Here is a 24,407-nt window from a genome sequence, read left to right as displayed (position 1 = left end):
GTAGAACAAAATGAACCATTATACTCACCAGGGGCGTACATAGAAGTCATGGGGCCCCATAGCAGAAGTATAATGCACAGTCCAGAGTCCTCCATATAATATACCGCACAGCCCATAGTCCTCCATATAATATACTGCACAGCCCATAGATCTCCATATAATATACCGCACAGCCCATAGTCCTCCATATAATATACCGCACATCCCATAGTCCTCCATATAATATACCGCACAGCCCGTAGTCCTCCATATAGTATAATACACTCCCCATAGTCCTCCATCTAGTATAATACATTCCCCATAGTCTTTCATATAGTATAATGCACTTCCCATAGTCCTCCATATAGCATACAGCACAGCCCATAGTCCTCCATATAATGCACAGCTTGTAGCCCTTGGGCGGACATCCAGTTGAATGTTTATGCTGGAGTCTTCGGGCCCCTGACAGCCGGGTGCAGTCGCAACGGCAAGTGCTATCATTATGCCACTGAATGGAGGGTTTAGATCACAGCATATTCCTGTGTGTGAACCTGCCAGTCACCGTCCAGACCCAAATCCCAGAGAATCTGTGACAAGACGTGAAAATTGCTGATCACAGACGTCTCCATCCAATGTCACTGAGTGAGGGTGAGGCTGAGTGTGCAAAGGAGAAGGGGCAAAATGTCACCTCTAGATGTGCAAAGCTGGAGAGACAGACCCCAATAGACCGCAGCAGTAACTGCAGAGAAAGGTGGTCCTACAGAGTACTGACTCAGGGGCTGAATATAAATGCATGAACAATGATCAGATTTATGTTTTTAAAATAATATTTTCCTTTACACATCACAAATACTTAGTGTTTGTATCACCGAATATCCCAATAAAATACATTTTAGTTTGTGGACGTAACGTGGAACGGTGATGAAAAGTTCACAAGGTGTGGATACTTTTTCAAAGCACTGTATACTTTATATATACAGTATAGGTGTGAACATTGGTCCTGTATTGCTATTTTCTCCTTTTCTGACATCCAGAACTGCACTCACTATTCTGCTGGTGCAGTCACTGTGTACATACATTACATTACTGATCCTGAGTTACATCCTGTATTATACCCCAGAGCTGCACTCACTATTCTGCTGGTGCAGTCACTGTGTACATACATTACATTACTGATCCTGAGTTACTTCCTGTATTATACCCCAGAGCTGCACTCACTATTCTGCTGGCACAGTCACTGTGTACATACATTACTGATCCTGAGTTACATCCTGTATTATACTCCAGAGCTGCACTCACTATTCTGCTGGTGCAGTCACTCTGTACATACATTACATTACTGACCCTGAGTTACATCCTGTATTATACCCCAGAGTTGCACTCACTATTCTGCTGGTGCAGTCACTGTGTACATACATTACTGATCCTGAGTTACATCCTGTATTATACCCCAGAGCTGCTCTCACTATTCTGCTGGTGCAGTCACTGTGTACATACATTACATTACTGATCCTGAGTTACATCCTGTATTATACCCCAGAGCTGCAATCACTATTCTGCTGGTGCAGTCACTGTGTACATACATTACATATCCTGAGTTACATCCTGTATTATACTCCAGAGCAGCACTCACTATTCTGCTGGTGCAGTCACTGTGTACATACGTTACTGATCCTGAGTTACATCCTGTATTATACTCCAGAGCTGCACTCACTATTCTGCTGGTGCAGTCACTGTGTACATACATTACATTACTAATCCTGAGTTACATCCTGTATTATACTCCAGAGCTGCACTCACTATTCTGCTGGTGCAGTCACTGTGTACATACATTACTGATCCTGAGTTACATCCTGTATTATACTCCAGAGCTGCACTCACTATTCTGCTGGTGCAGTCACTGTGTACATACGTTACTGATCCTGAGTTACATCCTGTATTATACTCCAGAGCTGCACTCACTATTCTGCTGGTGCAGTCACTGTGTACATACATTACATTACTAATCCTGAGTTACATCCTGTATTATACGGCAGAGCTGCACTCACTATTCTGCTGGTGCAGTCACTGTGTACATACATTACATTACTGATCCTGAGTTACATCCTGTATTATACTCCAGAGCTGCACTCACTATTCTGCTGGTGCAGTCACTGTGCACATACATTACATTACTGATCCTGAGTTACATCCTGTATTATACTCCAGAGCTGCACTCACTATTCTGCTGGTGCAGTCACTGTGTACATACATTACATTACTGATCCTGAGTTACATCCTGTATTATACTCCAGAGCTGCACTCACTATTCTGCTGGTGCAGTCACTGTGTACATACATTATATTACTGATCCTGAGTTGCATCCTGTATTATACTCCAGAGCTGCACTCACTATTCTGCTGGTGCAGTCGCTGTGTACATACATTACATATCCTGAGTTACATCCTGTATTATACTCCAGAGCTGCACTCACTATTCTGCTGGTGCAGTCACTGTGTACATACATTACATTACTGATCCTGTGTTACATCCTGTATTATACTCCAGAGCTGCACTCACTATTCTGCTGGTGCAGTCGCTGTGTACATACATTACATTACTGATCCTGAGTTACATCCTGTATTATACTCCAGAGCTGCACTCACTATTCTGCTGGTGCAGTCACTGTGTACATACATTACATTACTGATCCTGAGTTACCTCCTGTGTTATACCCCAGAGCTGCACTCACTATTCTGCTGGTGCATTCACTGTGTACATACATTACATATCCTGAGTTACATCCTGTATTATACTCCAGAGCTGCACTCACTATTCTGCTGGTGCAGTCACTGTGTACATACATTACATTACTGATCCTGAGTTACCTCCTGTGTTATACCCCAGAGCTGCACTCACTATTCTGCTGGTGCATTCACTGTGTACATACATTACATATCCTGAGTTACATCCTGTATTATACTCCAGAGCTGCACTCACTATTCTGCTGGTGCAGTCACTGTGTACATACATTACATTACTGATCCTGAGTTACATCCTGTATTATACTCCAGAGCTGCACTCACTATTCTGCAGGTGCAGTCGCTGTGTACATACATTACATTACTGATCCTGAGTTACATCCTGTGTTATACCCCAGAGCTGCACTCACTATTCTGCTGGTGCAGTCACTGTGTACATACATTACATATCCTGAGTTACATCCTGTATTATACTCCAGAGCTGCACTCACTATTCTGCTGGTGCAGTCGCTGTGTACATACATTACATTACTGATCCTGAGTTACATCCTGTATTATACCCCAGAGCTGCACTCACTATTCTGCTGGTGCAGTCACTGTGTACATACATTACATTACTGATCCTGAGTTACATCCTGTATTATACCCCAGAGCTGCACTCACTATTCTGCTGGCGCAGTCACTGTGTACATACATTACATTACTGATCCTGAGTTACATCCTGTATTATACCCCAGAGCTGCACTCACTATTCTGCTGGTGCAGTCACTGTGTACATACTGTACATTACATTACTGATCCTGAGTTTCTTCATATCGTGTGGAATTGTTTACTGTAACAGAAGACACATGAGTAGTGAGTGCAGCTCTGGATGTGACTACAGACATGATGTGACTGAGTATATATATATCTGGTTTCTCCTCATCATGACTATTTTATAACAATATGAACATTACAGAATATAAATGTCAATTTTAATAGAAAAATATACAAATAAATAAAGAATCGTCTTTCCCATCGGGAAAATAGAAAATATGACTCCTCCACAGAGAAAAAACAGAAGTAAAATGACAATTCTGTGTCCATAAATGCGGAGCAGAGATCCAGATCTGACACATATCCCCGTACAGTGCGGATGTGACCCCATACAGCCCCCATATATAAAATACACCCCTCGTACACCGCAGATCTCCTGCCCACCTCACACATGCCCCATCTGTCTCCAGTCACTGGATCAAAATCTCCAATCCACTCTTTATGCGCCTAATAGATCTCCTACACCCTTCATAACCCCCATATTTCCACTTTCCCAAATGTCGCTCATAACCCCCTTCATGCGCCTCTCCCAGCCCCATGTGTCCTTCATCTGTCCCCGATGCAGCCACCCTGCTTCCACTATGTGTCCCTCATACTTTCCTCATAACCCCACTAAATATGTCCCCGTACAGCCCTCATATGTCCCCCATGCTCCCCTCATATATCCCCATATGCCCCTCATTTATCCCATGCTCCTCTAAAATGCCCTCCATACCGCCCTCATATATCCCCATATGTCCCCTTATTCATCCCCCGTATGCCCCTCGTACATTCTCCTTTACACGTCCCCTAAAAGTCCTTTATACATCCCTATATGTCCCTGCTACGTCAGGCCTCACTTCCTATATGTCCCCATCTTTGCCCCATATAGCCTTTTTTCCTTTACATTGTGACACCTCTTCCATCACTGCTCCTCCACGGGTTCTGCCTCGGTTGTCAGGTGTCATGACTGTGGAGGAGGGGAGACATGTGATACGGAAGCTGTGATTTCCGCTCTAGAGTCGGGGGCAGGGGAGTGACCATATAATAAGTCATCCAGCTTTCCCAGGATCAGATTTAATCATGAATTTTCTGGACCTGGATCCCACGGGGGTGGTACAATACGATGTGCGGCTCCTCAGGGGAGGAGTCACAGATGTCCACCATTCACAGTAATGATCATCTTACAAGGATCAGAGGTGTCCCTGGAAATGGCTGCCTCTCGTCACTCACATCGGAGGGTGGAGGACTCGTACACGGTGGCTCATTTTAGCGTAAATCTACCATTGTCTCGTACGGACCATAGCCTCTTATCTGCTCTGTAGGAACTGGTGGGGATTGTAGTAGCCACAGCCTCAGATGGCCAGATGGTATGAGGACGGGGTTTATCTCGAGGTCCCCTGACACCTCGTACATCGTGTCGCCTGCTGACGCTCCCGCCGTTGTCAGCTGGACCTGAGGCCGTCCTGATCCATCAAGTCTTTGGTGCAGAAGATCTGCAGCTCGGTGCCGTCCACCAGGTCCTGCCGGGACAGTCTCCTCCGGAACTCGTCGGTGGTGAAGTAGTAGATGACGGGATCCAGGCAGCAGTTCATACTGGCCAGGCACAGCGCCACGGGGTGCAGGGTGAGGATGACCCTCCGCTGCGAGCACGACGCGATCTTCTTGGCTTTGGCCAGGAAATGTAGCGGGAAGCTGAAGTGATAAGGAGCGAAGCAGACGAGGAAGACTCCGGCACAGGTCAGGATCATCTTCAGTGCCTTCCTCTTCTCCCCGAGGTCGCGAGAAGCGGCGTGCGGCTCCCGCAGCGACGTCACCGTCCTCCAGGTGCAGAACACGATGGTGAGAAGCGGAGTGACGAAACCGAGGAGCTCGGCCGCGGTCACCGTCACGATGGAGCTGGCGAGCCCGATGTCCAGCAGAGGGAGGTCCACGAAGCATTTGTCCTCACCGCCGGCTCCGCGCGTCACGTTCCCGATCCGTAACAGCGGAAACGCGAGGCAGGTGACGCAGACGAGGATCCAGCCGGCGAAGCTGAGGTAAACGTCACACTGCCGCTTCCGTCCGGTGAAGCTGAAGGGGTAGATGAGGTACATGAAGCGGCGGACGCTGATGCACACCAGGAAGAAGATGCTGGCGTACATGTTCACGTACTTCAGGTAGAAGCAGAACATGCAGAGGAAGCGGCCGAACGGCCAGGACTTGTTCAGGTAGTAAAATATCCGCAGCGGCAGCGACAGGACCTGCAGCAGGTCAGCGATGGCGAGGTTAATCATGAAGATGACCGCGCGCTTTGTCTCCTTCTTGTACACGTGGAAGAACCAGAGCGCCAGGACGTTCCCGATCAGCCCCGGGATGAAGATGACGGTGTAGGTGATGGCGTACAGGTAATCCAGGAAGCGCTGCTCCTCCCCGCAGCCGTCTGTAAGGTTGCTGCCAGTAGGCATCTTCCCCTGCGCTGGGATCCGGGAGAGCAGGGGTTAACGCCACAGGCTCAGCTCTCCGATACCTCGGAGGTCATGGTCGAAGATCAGGTCCCCGGATTCGCCGCATTGCGTCCACATTGCATCGCCAATTCCAAGGGTGTTATAGTCCTATTCCTCCCACTTCTGTTGGATTCATCCTCACGGGATTCGCCCTAATGCCGATTATCCAGCGAGAACCGCGGTGCCGCCATAAGTGACGAGCTTCATGGTGACTGCACACACGGACCTGGAACAGAGAAAACACAGGGGTCATGGCTTAGATAATAACGAATGGGTGTGACACCAAAAGCAACGAACACGGTCAAGACCCTTCAAGCAACTCTACACAAATGGCTCAGATGGAGAGGAGAGAGATACTACTGCTGTAGTTAGTGTTTTATCTCACCCTAGTGCTGAACTCACAGCTACACTGCTCAGTACTGTGGTATAATGTCCTCCATTCTTCTGCTTTCCAGTAAGTGTTTTATCTCACCCCAAGACTGATTCACAGCTACACAGTTCAGTATTGCTGTATAATGCTCTCCATGCTGCTCTCTGGTGTTTTACTTCATATCAGTGCTGGATTCTCAGTTACACTGCTCAGTACTGCTCTATAATTTAATACATATGCTGTTTTCTAGTAAGTGTTTTATCTAATCTCTCTTTTGGATTCCTAGCTACACTTCTCAATACTACTATATAATGTATTTCATGCTGCTGTCTTCTAGGGGTTTATCTCACCCCTCACAGCTACACTGCTCAGTACTGTTGTATAATGTCCTCTATACATTGTTTCTAGTGAGTGTTCATCTCACCCTGCAGCTGGAATACAGCCACAGTGCACAGTACTGCTATATAAATACCTACTTCTGCTTTCTTGTAAGTGTTTAATCTCATTTCAAAACTGGATTCACGGCTAATTAGTTCAGTGCTGCTGTCTAATCGAACTCCTTTATTTATATATATATATATATATATATATATATATATATATATATATATATATATCATTCTCTTTTTTTGAACATAGCTCTCCATCAAACTCCACGGCACCCAAAAGCACTGCAAACACTGGCTGGTGACAACCTCATCCAGCCTTTCTCTACCCCCATTCCTCAGGAAGGATGGCTGGACCATCACTGTAAATACACACCAGTACATTGTGTCTCCCCCACCTCACTGTAGACTGTAAGCTCTTACGAGCAGGGTCGTCACTATCTTTGCTTTAATTATTGTATTGTCTTTAACGTTCTTACTTATGACATGCATTTGAATTGTAAAGCGCTGCAGAATATGTTGGCGCTATATAAATAAATATTATTATATAATGCTCTCAATGCTGCTCCTTTCTGTTAAGTGCTTTATTTAATCCTAGAGCTGAATTCACAGCTACACTGCTCAGTAATGCTCTACAATGTCATACATGGGCTGTTTTCTAGTAGGTATTTTATTTCATTTCAGTGCTAGATTCACAGTTACACTGCTCAGTAGTGCTTTATAACACCCCCATGCTGCTGTTTCTAGTAAGTGTTTTATCTAATTTCTCTTCTGATTCCTAGCTGTACAGCTTAGTCCTGCTGTATAAAGTACTTAATGCCATTGTTTTCTAGTGGTTTATCTCACCCCAGTGTTGGATTCCAAGCTATGCTGCTCAGTACTGTTGTACAATATCCTCAAGTCTGTGTGTGCTGTGTATGGTAGACATCATAGCAATCAGTCTCCTCACATCAGCTCAGAGACAACTGATTAGCGACAGATCCTGTAGAGGGGAAACTGGTGAAATAGCAGAATACTAGTCACACAATGGCAGAGAATGACAGGTAACCTTGCCTGTGTTCATTTCTCACCTTTTACAAAGTAACCACAGGAGCACAGCGTCCGGTATTACTCGCATGGACACATTGTAACAAACCCACAGCTGTGAGAACTATTAGGTAAGGATGGGGTTTCAGATGTAGATTCTGCGAGTGTATAAATGAGCACCCCGCCTCCTCAAGTAGAAAGGGTTAATGAGCGAGGAGCGCTGGCAGCAGGGACCCGGGCCCCTCTCCGCCCGCAGGCAATGCTTCCTCTATTACTTCTAAGTAGGAAATTTTCTGATTCTTCTCACATGACGTCTCCAATGAGAACCCCCAACCCAGTGTCTGATAGTGACCCCACTACCGGGGTCGGTGCGGACGGAGACGTCTGATAATCCGGCACCTGCCGTCATAGTAATGGCATCACAGCACGGAGAAGAAACGCCGGAGGCAAAAGTCACATGACTGCACCCCCAATAGCTGCCCCCGAATATTCTCATCACAGGTGGTCGAGTGCAGCCCCCAAAGCATCGATTTACAGGGGGCACTCTGCTGTAATAACCTGTAATCTGAGGAATATAAGGGGGCACTCTGTTGTAATAACCTGTAATCCGGAGAATATAAGGGGCACTCTGCTGTAATAATCTGTAATCTGGGGAATATAAGGCGGTACTCTGCTGTAATAACCTGTAATCTGGGGAATATAAGGGGCACTCTGCTGTAATAACCTGTAATCTGGGGAATATAAGGGGCACTCTGCTGTAATAACCTGTAACCTGGAGAATATAAGGGGGCACTCTGCTGTAATAACCTGTAATCTGGGGAATATAAGGGGCACTCTGCTGTAATAACCTGTAACCTGGAGAATATAAGGGGGCACTCTGCTGTAATAACCTGTAATCTGGGGAATATAAGGGGCACTCTGCTGTAATAACCTGTAACCTGGAGAATATAAGGGGGCACTCTGCTGTAATAACCTGTAATCTGGGGAATATAAGGGGGCACTCTGCTGTAATAACCTGTAATCTGGGGAATATAAGGGGGCACTCTGCTGTAATAACCTGTAATCTGGGGAATATAAGGGGGCACTCTGCTGTAATAACCTGTAATCTGGGGCATATAAGGGGGCACTCTGCTGTAATAACCTGCAATCTGGAGAATATAAGGGGGCACTCTGCTGTAATAACCTGTAACCTGGAGAATATAAGGGGGCACTCTGGTGTAATAACCTGTAATCTGGGGAATATAAGGGGGCACTCTGCTGTAATAACCTGCAATCTGGGGAATATAAGGGGGCACTCTGCTGTAATAACCTGTAATCTGGAGAATATAAGGGGCACTCTGCTGTAATAACCTGTAACCTGGAGAATATAAGGGGGCACTCTGCTGTAATAACCTGTAATCTGGGGAATATAAGGGGACACTCTGCTATAATAACCTATAATGTGGGGAATATAAGGGGGCACTCTGCTGTAATAACCTGTAATCTGGGGAATATAAGGGGCACTCTGCTGTAATAAACTGTAATCTGGAGAATATAAGGGGACACTCTGCTATAATAACCTGTAATGTGGGGAACATAAGGGGGCACTCTGCTGTAATAACCTGTAATATGGGGAATATAAGGGGACACTCTGCTATAATAACCTATAATGTGGGGAATATAAAGGGGCACTCTGCTGTAATAACCTGTAATCCGGAGAATATAAGGGGCACTCTGCTGTAATAATCTGTAATCTGGGGAATATAAGGGGGTACTCTGCTGTAATAACCTGTAATCTGGGGAATATAAGGGGCACTCTGCTGTAATAACCTGTAAACTGGGGAATATAAGGGGCACTCTGCTGTAATAACCTGTAACCTGGAGAATATAAGGGGGAACTCTGCTGTAATAACCTGTAATCTGGGGAATATAAGGGGGCACTCTGCTGTAATAACCTGTAATCTGGGGAATATAAAGGGGGAACTATGGTGTAATAATCTGTAATCTGGGGCATATAAGGGGGCACTCTGCTGTAATAACCTGTAATCTGGGGAATATAAGGGGGCACTCTGCTGTAATAACCTGTAATCTGGGGAATATAAGGGGACACTCTGCTATAATAACCTATAATGTGGGGAATATAAGGGGCACTCTGCTGTAATAACCTGTAATCTGGGGAATATAAGGGGCACTCTGCTGTAATAACCTGTAACCTGGAGAATATAAGGGGGCACTCTGCTGTAATAACCTGTAATCTGGAGAATATAAGGGGCACTCTGCTGTAATAACCTGTAATCTGGGGAATATAAGGGGGCACTCTGCTGTAATAACCTGTAATCTGGGGAATATAAGGGGCACTCTGCTGTAATAATCTGTAATCTGGGGAATATAAGGGGGCACTCTGCTGTAATAACCTGTAATCTGGGGAATATAAGGGGCACTCTGCTGTAATAACCTGTAACCTGGAGAATATAAGGGGGCACTCTGCTGTAATAACCTGTAATCTGGGGAATATAAGGGGGCACTCTGCTGTAATAACCTGTAATCTGGGGAATATAAGGGGGCACTATGGTGTAATAATCTGTAATCTGGGGCATATAAGGGGGCACTCTGCTGTAATAACCTGTAATCTGGGGAATATAAGGGGCACTCTGCTGTAATAATCTGTAATCTGGGGAATATAAGGGGGTACTCTGCTGTAATAACCTGTAATCTGGGGAATATAAGGGGCACTCTGCTGTAATAACCTGTAAACTGGGGAATATAAGGGGCACTCTGCTGTAATAACCTGTAACCTGGAGAATATAAGGGGGCACTCTGCTGTAATAACCTGTAATCTGGGGAATATAAGGGGGCACTCTGCTGTAATAACCTGTAATCTGGGGAATATAAGGGGGCACTATGGTGTAATAATCTGTAATCTGGGGCATATAAGGGGGCACTCTGCTGTAATAACCTGTAATCTGGGGAATATAAGGGGGCACTCTACTGTAATAACCTGTAATCTGGGGAATATAAGGGGACACTGCTATAATAACCTATAATGTGGGGAATATAAGGGGCACTCTGCTGTAATAACCTGTAACCTGGAGAATATAAGGGGGCACTCTGCTGTAATAAACTGTAATCTGGGGAATATAAGGGGCACTCTGCTGTAATAACCTGTAACCTGGAGAATATAAGGGGGCACTCTGCTGTAATAACCTGTAATCTGGGGAATATAAGGGGACACTCTGCTATAATAACCTATAATGTGGGGAATATAAGGGGGCACTCTGCTGTAATAACCTGTAATATGGGGAATATAAGGGGACACTCTGCTATAATAACCTATAATGTGGGGAATATAAGGGGCACTCTGCTGTAATAACCTGTAATCCGGAGAATATAAGGGGCACTCTGCCGTAATAATCTGTAATCTGGGGAATATAAGGGGGTACTCTGCTGTAATAACCTGTAATCTGGGGAATATAAGGGGCACTCTGCTGTAATAACCTGTAATCTGGGGAATATAAGGGGCACTCTGCTGTAATAACCTGTAATCTGGGGAATATAAGGGGGCACTCTGCTGTAATAACCTGTAATCTGGGGAATATAAGGGGGCACTCTGCTGTAATAACCTGTAATCTGGGGAATATAAGGGGGCACTCTGCTGTAATAACCTGTAATCTGGGGAATATAAGGGGCACTCTGCTGTAATAACCTGTAATCTGGGGAATATAAGGGGCACTCTGCTGTAATAACCTGTAATCTGGGGAATATAAGGGGGCACTCTGCTGTAATAACCTGTAATCTGGGGAATATAAGGGGGCACTCTGCTGTAATAACCTGTAATCTGGGGAATATAAGGGGGCACTCTGCTGTAATAACCTGTAATCCGGAGAATATAAGGGGGCACTCTGCTGTAATAACCTGTAATCTGGGGAATATAAGGGGGCACTCTGCTGTAATAACCTGTAATCTGGGGAATATAAGGGGGCACTCTGCTGTAATAACCTGTAATCTGGGGAATATAAGGGGGCACTCTGCTGTAATAACCTGTAATCCGGAGAATATAAGGGGGCACTCTGCTGTAATAACCTGTAATCTGGGGAATATAAGGGGACACTCTGCTGTAATAACCTGGTGAGTGGTGAATATAAGGGGGCACTCTGCTGTAATAACCTGTAACCTGGAGAATATAAGGGGGCACTCTGCTGTAATAAACTGTAATCTGGGGAATATAAGGGGGCACTCTGCTGTAATAACCTGTAATCTGGGGAATATAAGGGGGCACTCTGCTGTAAAAACCTGTAATCTGGGGAATATAAGGGGGCACTCTGCTGTAATAACCTGTAATCTGGGGAATATAAGGGGGTACTCTGCTGTAATAACCTGTAATCTGGGGAATATAAGGGTCACTCTGCTGTAATAACCTGTAATCTGGGGAATATAAGGGGCACTCTGCTGTAATAACCTGTAATCTGGGGAATATAAGGGGGCACTCTGCTGTAATAACCTGTAATCTGGGGAATATAAGGGGGCACTCTGCTGTAATAACCTGTAATCTGGGGAATATAAGGGGGCACTCTGCTGTAATAACCTGTAATCCGGAGAATATAAGGGGGCACTCTGCTGTAATAACCTGTAATCTGGGGAATATAAGGGGACACTCTGCTGTAATAACCTGGTGAGTGGTGAATATAAGGGGGCACTCTGCTGTAATAACCTGTAACCTGGAGAATATAAGGGGGCACTCTGCTGTAATAAACTGTAATCTGGGGAATATAAGGGGGCACTCTGCTGTAATAACCTGTAATCTGGGGAATATAAGGGGGCACTCTGCTGTAATAACCTGTAATCTGGGGAATATAAGGGGGCACTCTGCTGTAATAACCTGTAATCTGGGGAATATAAGGGGGTACTCTGCTGTAATAACCTGTAATCTGGGGAATATAAGGGTCACTCTGCTGTAATAACCTGTAATCTGGGGAATATAAGGGGCACTCTGCTGTAATAACCTGTAATCTGGGGAATATAAGGGGGCACTCTGCTGTAATAACCTGTAATCTGGGGAATATAAGGGGGCACTCTGCTGTAATAACCTGTAATCTGGGGAATATAAGGGGGCACTCTGCTGTAATAACCTGTAATCCGGAGAATATAAGGGGGCACTCTGCTGTAATAACCTGTAATCTGGGGAATATAAGGGGACACTCTGCTGTAATAACCTGGTGAGTGGTGAATATAAGGGGGCACTCTGCTGTAATAACCTGTAACCTGGAGAATATAAGGGGGCACTCTGCTGTAATAAACTGTAATCTGGGGAATATAAGGGGGCACTCTGCTGTAATAACCTGCAATCTGGGGAATATAAGGGGGCACTCTGCTGTAATAACCTGTAACCTGGAGAATATAAGGGGGCACTCTGCTGTAATAACCTGTAATCCGGAGAATATAAGGGGGCACTCTGCTGTAATAACCTGTAATCTGGGGAATATAAGGGGCACTCTGCTGTAATAAACTGTAATCTGGAGAATATAAGGGGACACTCTGCTATAATAACCTGTAATGTGGGGAATATAAGGGGACAGTCTGCTGTAATAACCTGGTGAGTGGTGAATATAAGGGGGCACTCTGCTATAATAACCTATAATGTGGGGAATATAAGGGGGCACTCTGCTGTAATAACCTGTAATCTGGGGAATATAAGGGGGCACTCTGCTGTAATAACCTGTAACCTGGAGAATATAAGGGGGCACTCTGCTGTAATATCCAGTAATCTGGGGAATATAAGGGGGCACTCTGCTGTAATAACCTGTAACCTGGAGAATATAAGGGGGCACTCTGCTGTAATAAACTGTAATCCGGAGAATATAAGGGGGCACTCTGCTGTAATAACCTGCAATCTGGGGAATATAAGGGGGCACTCTGCTGTAATATCCAGTAATCTGGGGAATATAAGGGGGCACTCTGCTGTAATAACCTGTAACCTGGAGAATATAAGGGGGCACTCTGCTGTAATAAACTGTAATCCGGAGAATATAAGGGGGCACTCTGCTGTAATAACCTGTAATCTGGGGAATATAAGGGGACAGTCTGCTGTAATAACCTGTAATCTGGGGAATATAAGGGGGCACTCTGCTGTAATATCCAGTAATCTGGAGAATATAAGGGGGCACTCTGCTGTAATAACCTGTAATCTGGGGAATATAAGGGGGCACTCTGCTGTAATAACCTGTAATCTGGGGAATATAAGGGGGTACTCTGCTGTAATAACCTGTAATCTGCGGAATATAAGGGTCACTCTGCTGTAATAACCTGTAATCTGGGGAATATAAGGGGACAGTCTGCTGTAATAACCTGGTGAATACTGGCTGTTTGTAATGAACACACTGCAGAACTTCTGGAAAAATTTGCCGTGGACAGAGAAGCCAGGAGAGCTGCTAGCTGCAGTGTAAAGCACGGTGGCACCAAGCACTGTCAGACATTGTGGGGCGGGAGCGAGGGGCAAACAGAAAATCATCTTCATTAAAAAAAACGAGACAAACTCAAACCCAGAACCGCCGACCCCCGAGCTACAAGCCCCGGTGATGAATAGCGGAAGGTCCCACCTGTGACGGCGGCTCCGCTCCCGGTGATGCTCCGGACGTCCCTTCTTTCACTCCACACTTGCTCACAGCCGAGGTCGGGTGGTCACACGCAGAAAGCCCCTCACTGAGACCAGGGAGAGACTACAACTCCCGTCAGATGCACAGCGGAGCAGCGAGCACTGACACTGAGGAGAGGGCGGGGCGCGGGCTCTGTGCACACCGGAGCGGAAACGTCAGGTTTTTGTGGAGGATTTACAACAGCTCAGTATCTGCCCACCAAACGCTTGAAGAGACTCAGTGTGAACAAAGCCTGTGTGTGATAGGAGCTTCCCGTGTATCTAATCCTCTCCTGTGTGATACTGACTGCTGAGCTGTGTATCTAATCCTATCCTGTGTGGTACTGTCTGCTGAGCTGTGTATCTAATCCTCTCCTGTGTGATACTGTCTGCTGAGCCGTGTGTCTAATCCTCTCCTGTGTGATACTGTCTTCTGAGCTGTGTATCTAATCCTATCCTGTGTGATACTGACTGCTGAGCTGTGTATCTAATCCTCTCCTGTGTGATACTGTCTGCTGTGCTGTGTGTCTAATCCTCTCCTGTGTGATACTGTCTGCTGAGCTGTGTATCTAATCCTATCCTGTGTGATACTGTCTGCTGAGCCGAGTATCTATTCCTCTCATGTGTGATACTGACTGCTGAGCTGTGTATCTAACCCTCTTCTGTGTGATACTGTCTGCTGAGCCGTGTATCTAATCCTATCCTGTGTGATACTGTCTGCTGAGCTGCGTATCTAATCCTATCCTGTGTGATACTGACTGCTCAGCTGTGTATCTAATCCTATCCTGTGTGATACTGTCTTCTGAGCTGCGTATCTAATCCTATCCTGTGTGATACTGTCTGCTAAGCCGTGTATGTAATCCTCTCCTGTGATACTGTCTGCTGAGCTGTGTATCTAAACCTCTCCTGTGTGATACTGTCTGCTGAGCTGTGTGTCTAATCCTTTCCTGTGTGATACTGTCTGCTGAGCTGTGTATCTAATCCTATCCTGTGTGGTACTGTCTGCTGAGCTGTGTATCTAATCCTATCCTGTGTGGTACTGTCTGCTGAGCTGTGTATCTAGTCCTCTCCTGTGTGATACTGTCTGCTGAGCTGTGTATCTAATCCTATCCTGTGTGATACTGTCTGCTGAGCTGTGTATCTAAACCTCTCCTGTGTGATACTGTCTGCTGAGCTGTGTATCTAATCCTATCCTGTGTGGTACTGTCTGCTGAGCCGTGTATCTAATCCTCTCCTGTGTGATACTGTCTGCTGAGCTGTGTATCTAACCCTATCCTGTGTGGTACTGTCTGCTGAGCTGTGTATGTAATCCTCTCCTGTGTGATACTGACTGCTGAGCCGTGTATCTAATCCTATCCTGTGTGATACTGTCTGCTGAGCTGCGTATCTAATCCTATCCTGTGTGATACTGACTGCTGAGCTGTGTATCTAATCCTATCCTGTGTGGTACTGTCTGCTGAGCCGTGTATCTAATCCTCTCCTGTGTGATACTGTCTGCTGAGCTGTGTATCTAACCCTATCCTGTGTGGTACTGTCTGCTGAGCTGTGTATCTAATCCTCTCCTGTGTGATACTGTCTGCTGAGCTGTGTATGTAATCCTCTCCTGTGTGATACTGTCTGCTGAGCCATGTATCTAATCCTATCCTGTGTGATACTGTCTGCTGAGCTGCGTATCTAATCCTATCCTGTGTGATACTGACTGCTGAGCTGTGTATCCAATCCTATCCTGTGTGATACTGTCTTCTGAGCTGCGTATCTAATCCTATCCTGTGTGATACTGTCTGCTAAGCCGTGTATGTAATCCTCTCCTGTGATACTGTCTGCTGAGCTGTGTATCTAAACCTCTCCTGTGTGATACTGTCTGCTGAGCTGTGTGTCTAATCCTTTCCTGTGTGATACTGTCTGCTGAGCTGTGTATCTAATCCTATCCTGTGTGGTACTGTCTGCTGAGCTGTGTATCTAATCCTATCCTGTGTGGTACTGTCTGCTGAGCTGTGTATCTAGTCCTCTCTTGTGTGATACTGTCTGCTGAGCTGTGTATCTAATCCTATCCTGTGTGATACTGTCTGCTGAGCTGTGTATCTAATCCTCTCCTGTGTGATACTGTCTGCTGAGCTGTGTATCTAATCCAATCCTGTGTGGTACTGTCTGCTGAGCTGTGTATCTAATCCTCTCCTGTGTGATACTGTCTGCTGAGCTGCGTATCTAATCCTATCCTGTGTGATACTGACTGCTGAGCTGTGTATCTAATCCTATCCTGTGTGATACTGTCTTCTGAGCTGCGTATCTAATCCTATCCTGTGTGATACTGTCTGCTAAGCCGTGTATGTAATCCTCTCCTGTGATACTGTCTGCTGAGCTGTGTATCTAAACCTCTCCTGTGTGATACTGTCTGCTGAGCTGTGTATCTAAACCTCTCCTGTGTGATACTGTCTGCTGAGCTGTGTATCTATTCCTCTCCTGTGTGATACTGTCTGCTGAGCCATATATCTAATCCTATCCTGTGTGATACTGTCTGCTGAGCTGTGTATCTAATCCTCTCCTGTGTGATACTGTCTGCTGAGCCGTGTGTCTAATCCTCTCCTGTGTGATACTGTCTTCTGAGCTGTGTATCCAATCCTCTCCTGTGTGATTCTGACTGCTGAGCCATGTATCTAATCCTATCCTGTGTGATACTGACTGCTGAGCCATGTATCTAATCCTCTCCCGTGTGATACTGACTACTGAGCCGTGTATCTAATCCTCTCCTGTGTGATACTGTCTCCTGAGCTGTGTATCTAATCCTCTCCTGTGTGATACTGTCTGCTGAGCCGTGTATCTAATCCTCTCCTGTGTGATACTGACTGCTGAGCTGTGTATCCAATCCTCTCCTGTGTGATACTGACTGCTGAGCTGTGTATCTAATCCTCTCCTGTGTGATACTGACTGCTGAGCTGTGTATCTAATCCTCTCCTGTGTGATACTGACTGCTGAGCCGTGTATCTAATCCTCTCCTGTGTGATACTGTCTGCTGAGCTGTGTATCCAATCCTCTCCTGTGTGATACTGAGTGCTGAGCTGTGTATCTAATCCTCCCCTGTGTGATACTGACTGCTGAGCTGTGTATCTAATCCTCTCCTGTGTGTTACTGTCTGCTGAGCTGTGTATCCAATCCTATCCTGTGTGATACTGACTGCTGAGCTGTGTATCCAATCCTATCCTGTGTGATACTGACTGCTGAGCTGTGTATCTAATCCTCTCCTGTGTGATACTGACTGCTCAGCTGTGTATCTAATCCTATCCTGTGTGGTACTGTCTGCTGAGCCGTGTATCTAATCATATCATGTGTGATACTGTCTGCTGAGCCGTGTATCTAATCCTCTCCTGTGTGATACTGTCTGCTGAGCCATATATCTAATCCTATCCTGTGTGATACTGTCTGCTGAGCTGTGTATCTAATCCTCTCCTGTGTGATACTGTCTGCTGAGCCGTGTGTCTAATCCTCTCCTGTGTGATACTGTCTTCTGAGCTGTGTATCTAATCCTATCCTGTGTGATACTGACTGCTGAGCTGTGTATCTAATCCTCTCCTGTGTGATACTGTCTGCTGTGCTGTGTGTCTAATCCTCTCCTGTGTGATACTGTCTGCTGTGCTGTGTGTCTAATCCTATCCTGTGTGATACTGTCTTCCGAGCTGTGTATCTAATCCTATCCTGTGTGGTACTGTCTGCTGAGCTGTGTATCTAATCCTCTCCCGTGTGATACTGTCTGCTGAGCCGAGTATCTATTCCTCTCATGTGTGATACTGACTGCTGAGCTGTGTATCTAACCCTCTTCTGTGTGATACTGTCTGCTGAGCCGTGTATCTAATCCTATCCTGTGTGATACTGTCTGCTGAGCTGCGTATCTAATCCTATCCTGTGTGATACTGACTGCTCAGCTGTGTATCTAATCCTATCCTGTGTGATACTGTCTTCTGAGCTGCGTATCTAATCCTATCCTGTGTGATACTGTCTGCTAAGCCGTGTATGTAATCCTCTCCTGTGATACTGTCTGCTGAGCTGTGTATCTAAACCTCTCCTGTGTGATACTGTCTGCTGAGCTGTGTGTCTAATCCTTTCCTGTGTGATACTGTCTGCTGAGCTGTGTATCTAATCCTATCCTGTGTGGTACTGTCTGCTGAGCTGTGTATCTAATCCTATCCTGTGTGGTACTGTCTGCTGAGCTGTGTATCTAGTCCTCTCCTGTGTGATACTGTCTGCTGAGCTGTGTATCTAATCCTATCCTGTGTGATACTGTCTGCTGAGCTGTGTATCTAATCCTCTCCTGTGTGATACTGTCTGCTGAGCTGTGTATCTAATCCAATCCTGTGTGGTACTGTCTGCTGAGCTGTGTATCTAATCCTCTCCTGTGTGATACTGTCTGCTGAGCTGCGTATCTAATCCTATCCTGTGTGATACTGTCTTCTGAGCCGTGTATCTAATCCTATCCTTTGTGATACTGTCTGCTGAGCCGTGTATCTAATTCTATCCTGTGTGATACTGTCTGCTGAGCGGTGTATCTACTCCTCTCCTGTGTGATACTGTCTGCTGAGCTGTGTATCTAATCCTCTCTTGTGTGATACTGTCTGCTGAGCTGTGTATCTAATCCTCTCCTGTGTGATAATGTCTGCTGAGCTGTGTATCTAATCCTATCCTGTGTGATACTGACTGCTGAACTGTGTATCTAATCCTATCCTGTGTGATACTGACTGCTGAGCTGTGTATCTAATCCTATCCTGTGTGATACTGTCTGCTGAGCCGTGTATCTAATCCTATCCTGTGTGATACTGACTGCTGAGCCGTGTATCTAATCCTCTGTGTGATTCTGTCTACTTAGCTGTGTATCTAACCATATCCTGTGTGATACTGTCTGTTGAGCTGTGTATCTAATCCTATCCTGTGTGATACTGTCTGCTGAGCTGTGTATCTAATCCTATCCTGTGTGATACTGTCTGCTCAGCTGTGTATCGAATCCTCTCCTGTGTGATACTGTCTGCTGAGCTGTGTATCTAATCCTCTCCTGTGTGATACTGTCTGCTGAGCTGTGTATCTAAACCTCTCCTGTGTGATACTGTCTGCTGAGCTGTGTATCTAATCCTATCCTGTGTGATACTGTCTTCTGAGCTGTGTATCTAATCCTCTCCTGTGTGATACTGACCGCTTAGCTGTGCATCTAATCCTATCATGTGTGACACTAACTGCTGAGCCATGTATCTAATCCTCTCCTCTGTGATACTGACTGCTGAGCTGTGTATCTAATCCTATCCTGTGTGATACTGTCTTCTGAGCCGTGTATCTAATCCTATCCTGTGTGATACTGACTGCTGAGCCGTGTATCTAATCCTATCCTGTGTGATACTGACTGCTGAGCTGTGTATCTAATCCTATCCTGTGTGATACTGTCTGCTGAGCCGTGTATCTAATCCTATCCTGTGTGTTTCTGTCTGCTGGGCTGTGTATCTAATCCTTTCCTGTGTGGTACTGTCTGGTGAGCCGTGTATCTAATCCTATCCTGTGATACTGACAGCTACTGACAGCTGAGCTGTGTATCTAATCCTCTCCTGTGTGATACTGACTGCTGAGCCGTGTATCTAATCCTATCCTGTGTGATACCGACTGCTGAGCTGTGTATCTAATCCTCTCCTGTGTGATACTGTCTGCTGAGCTGTGTATCTAATCCCATCCTGTGTAATACTGTCTGCTGAGCCGTGTATCTAATCCTCTCCTGTGTGATACTGACTGCTGAGCTGTGTATCCAATCCTCTCCTGTGTGATACTGACTGCTGAGCTGTGTATCTAATCCTCTCCTGTGTGATACTGACTGCTGAGCTGTGTATCTAATCCTCTCCTGTGTGATACTGACTGCTGAGCCGTGTATCTAATCCTCTCCTGTGTGATACTGTCTGCTGAGCTGTGTATTCAATCCTCTCCTGTGTGATACTGAGTGCTGAGCTGTGTATCTAATCCTCCCCTGTGTGATACTGACTGCTGAGCTGTGTATCTAATCCTCTCCTGTGTGTTACTGTCTGCTGAGCTGTGTATCCAATCCTATCCTGTGTGATACTGACTGCTGAGCTGTGTATCCAATCCTATCCTGTGTGATACTGACTGCTGAGCTGTGTATCTAATCCTCTCCTGTGTGATACTGACTGCTCAGCTGTGTATCTAATCCTATCCTGTGTGGTACTGTCTGCTGAGCTGTGTATCTAATCCTATCCTGTGTGGTACTGTCTGCTGAGCCGTGTATCTAATCATATCATGTGTGATACTGTCTGCTGAGCCGTGTATCTAATCCTCTCCTGTGTGATACTGTCTGCTAAGCCGTGTATCTATTCCTCTCCTGTGTGATACTGTCTGCTGAGACATATATCTAATCCTATCCTGTGTGATACTGTCTGCTGAGCTGTGTATCTAATCCTCTCCTGTGTGATACTGTCTGCTGAGCCGTGTGTCTAATCCTCTCCTGTGTGATACTGTCTTCTGAGCTGTGTATCTAATCCTCTCCCGTGTGATACTGTCTGCTGAGCCGAGTATCTATTCCTCTCATGTGTGATACTGACTGCTGAGCTGTGTATCTAACCCTCTTCTGTGTGATACTGTCTGCTGAGCCGTGTATCTAATCCTATCCTGTGTGATACTGTCTGCTGAGCTGCGTATCTAATCCTATCCTGTGTGATACTGACTGCTCAGCTGTGTATCTAATCCTATCCTGTGTGATACTGTCTTCTGAGCTGCGTATCTAATCCTATCCTGTGTGATACTGTCTGCTAAGCCGTGTATGTAATCCTCTCCTGTGATACTGTCTGCTGAGCTGTGTATCTAATCCAATCCTGTGTGGTACTGTCTGCTGAGCTGTGTATCTAATCCTCTCCTGTGTGATACTGTCTGCTGAGCTGCGTATCTAATCCTATCCTGTGTGATACTGTCTTCTGAGCCGTGTATCTAATCCTATCCTTTGTGATACTGTCTGCTGAGCCGTGTATCTAATTCTATCCTGTGTGATACTGTCTGCTGAGCGGTGTATCTACTCCTCTCCTGTGTGATACTGTCTGCTGAGCTGTGTATCTAATCCTCTCTTGTGTGATACTGTCTGCTGAGCTGTGTATCTAATCCTCTCCTGTGTGATAATGTCTGCTGAGCTGTGTATCTAATCCTATCCTGTGTGATACTGACTGCTGAACTGTGTATCTAATCCTATCCTGTGTGATACTGACTGCTGAGCTGTGTATCTAATCCTATCCTGTGTGATACTGTCTGCTGAGCCGTGTATCTAATCCTATCCTGTGTGATACTGACTGCTGAGCCGTGTATCTAATCCTCTGTGTGATTCTGTCTACTTAGCTGTGTATCTAACCATATCCTGTGTGATACTGTCTGTTGAGCTGTGTATCTAATCCTATCCTGTGTGATACTGTCTGCTGAGCTGTGTATCTAATCCTATCCTGTGTGATACTGTCTGCTCAGCTGTGTATCGAATCCTCTCCTGTGTGATACTGTCTGCTGAGCTGTGTATCTAATCCTCTCCTGTGTGATACTGTCTGCTGAGCTGTGTATCTAAACCTCTCCTGTGTGATACTGTCTGCTGAGCTGTGTATCTAATCCTATCCTGTGTGATACTGTCTTCTGAGCCGTGTATCTAATCCTATCCTTTGTGATATTGTCTGCTGAGACGTGTATTTAATGCTATCCTGTGTGATACTGTCTGCTGAGCCATGTGCCTAATCCTCTCCTGTGTGATACTGTCTGCTGAGCTGTGTATCTAATCCTCTCTTGTGTGATACTGTCTGCCGAGCTGTGTATTTAATCCTCTCCTGTGTGATGTCTGCTGAGCTGTGTATCTAATCCTATCCTGTGTGATACTGTCTGCTGAGCTGTGTATCTAATCCTCTCCTGTGTGATACTGTCTGCTAAGCTGTGTATCTAATCCTATCCTGTGTGGTACTGTCTGCTGAGCTGTGTACCTACGCCTATCCTGTGTGATACTGTCTTCTGAGCCGTGTATCTAATCCTATCCTTTGTGAAACTGTCTGCTGAGCCATGTATCTAATCCTATCCTGTGTGATACTGTCTGCTGAGCTGTGTATCTAATCCTCTTCTGTGTGATACTGTCTGCTGAGCTATGTATCTAATCCTCTCTTGTGTGATGCTGTCTGCTGAGCTGTGTATCTAATCTCCTGTGTGATACTGTCTTCTGAGCTGTGTATCTAATCCTATCCTGTGTGATACTGTCTGCTGAGCTGTGTATCTAATCCTCTCCTGTGTGATACTGTCTGCTGAGCTGTGTATCTAATCCTCTCCTGTGTGATACTGACCGCTGAGCTGTGTATCTAATCCTGTCATGTGTGATACTGACTGCTGAGCCATGTATCTAATCCTCTCCTGTGTGATACTGACTGCTGAGCTGTGTATCAAATCCTATCCTGTGTGATACTGTATGCTGAGCCGTGTAGCTAATCCTCTCCTGTGTGATACTGTCTGCTGAGCTGTATCTAATCCTCTACTGTGTGATACTGACTGCTGAGCTGTGTATCTAATCCTATCCTGGGTGATACTGACTGCTGAGCCGTGTATCTAATCCTATCCTTTGTGATACTGACTGCTGAGCTGTGTATCTAATCCTATCCTGTGTGATACTAACTGCTGAGCTGCGTATCTAATCCTATCCTGTGTGATACTGACCGCTGAGCTGTGTATCTAATCCTCTCCTGTGTGATACTGACCGCTTAGCTGTGCATCTAATCCTATCATGTGTGACACTAACTGCTGAGCCATGTATCTAATCCTCTCCTCTGTGATACTGACTGCTGAGCTGTGTATCTAATCCTATCCTGTGTGATACTGTCTTCTGAGCCGTGTATCTAATCCTATCCTGTGTGATACTGACTGCTGAGCCGTGTATCTAATCCTATCCTGTGTGATACTGACTGCTGAGCTGTGTATCTAATCCTATCCTGTGTGATACTGTCTGCTGAGCCGTGTATCTAATCCTATCCTGTGTGTTTCTGTCTGCTGGGCTGTGTATCTAATCCTTTCCTGTGTGGTACTGTCTGGTGAGCCGTGTATCTAATCCTATCCTGTGATACTGACAGCTACTGACAGCTGAGCTGTGTATCTAATCCTCTCCTGTGTGATACTGACTGCTGAGCCGTGTATCTAATCCTATCCTGTGTGATACCGACTGCTGAGCTGTGTATCTAATCCTCTCCTGTGTGATACTGTCTGCTGAGCTGTGTATCTAATCCCATCCTGTGTAATACTGTCTGCTGAGCCGTGTATCTAATCCTCTCCTGTGTGATACTGACTGCTGAGCTGTGTATCCAATCCTCTCCTGTGTGATACTGACTGCTGAGCTGTGTATCTAATCCTCTCCTGTGTGATACTGACTGCTGAGCTGTGTATCTAATCCTCTCCTGTGTGATACTGACTGCTGAGCCGTGTATCTAATCCTCTCCTGTGTGATACTGTCTGCTGAGCTGTGTATTCAATCCTCTCCTGTGTGATACTGAGTGCTGAGCTGTGTATCTAATCCTCCCCTGTGTGATACTGACTGCTGAGCTGTGTATCTAATCCTCTCCTGTGTGTTACTGTCTGCTGAGCTGTGTATCCAATCCTATCCTGTGTGATACTGACTGCTGAGCTGTGTATCCAATCCTATCCTGTGTGATACTGACTGCTGAGCTGTGTATCTAATCCTCTCCTGTGTGATACTGACTGCTCAGCTGTGTATCTAATCCTATCCTGTGTGGTACTGTCTGCTGAGCTGTGTATCTAATCCTATCCTGTGTGGTACTGTCTGCTGAGCCGTGTATCTAATCATATCATGTGTGATACTGTCTGCTGAGCCGTGTATCTAATCCTCTCCTGTGTGATACTGTCTGCTAAGCCGTGTATCTATTCCTCTCCTGTGTGATACTGTCTGCTGAGCCATATATCTAATCCTATCCTGTGTGATACTGTCTGCTGAGCTGTGTATCTAATCCTCTCCTGTGTGATACTGTC

The 24,407-nt window shown here is 45.8% G+C and overlaps 1 protein-coding gene across 1 annotated transcript; it reads right to left on the bottom strand.

Annotated features, from left to right (window-relative positions):
• Positions 1 to 3,680: 3,680 nt before the first annotated feature.
• On the bottom strand, positions 3,681 to 14,506 carry GPR174 (G protein-coupled receptor 174). The gene is made up of 2 exons (XM_077292576.1): positions 14,356 to 14,506; positions 3,681 to 6,227 (listed from the first exon to the last, which is right to left on the bottom strand). Exon 2 carries the CDS (start codon positions 5,960 to 5,962, stop codon positions 4,961 to 4,963), a length of 1,002 nt encoding a protein of 333 aa, XP_077148691.1. The 5' UTR covers positions 5,963 to 6,227; positions 14,356 to 14,506; the 3' UTR covers positions 3,681 to 4,960.
• Between the last annotated feature and the right edge of the window lie 9,901 nt (positions 14,507 to 24,407).

This window comes from Ranitomeya variabilis, chromosome 2 (genome assembly GCF_051348905.1).
Source record: "Ranitomeya variabilis isolate aRanVar5 chromosome 2, aRanVar5.hap1, whole genome shotgun sequence".
Taxonomy (NCBI): Eukaryota; Metazoa; Chordata; class Amphibia; order Anura; family Dendrobatidae; genus Ranitomeya; species Ranitomeya variabilis.
This window is presented reverse-complemented; position numbering and strand designations above follow the sequence as displayed.

Excerpts from the sequence above, each read along its gene's own strand:
- GPR174 (XM_077292576.1), bottom strand. The coding sequence starts at position 5,962 with ATGCCTACTGGCAGCAACCTTACAGACGGCTGCGGGGAGGAGCAGCGC.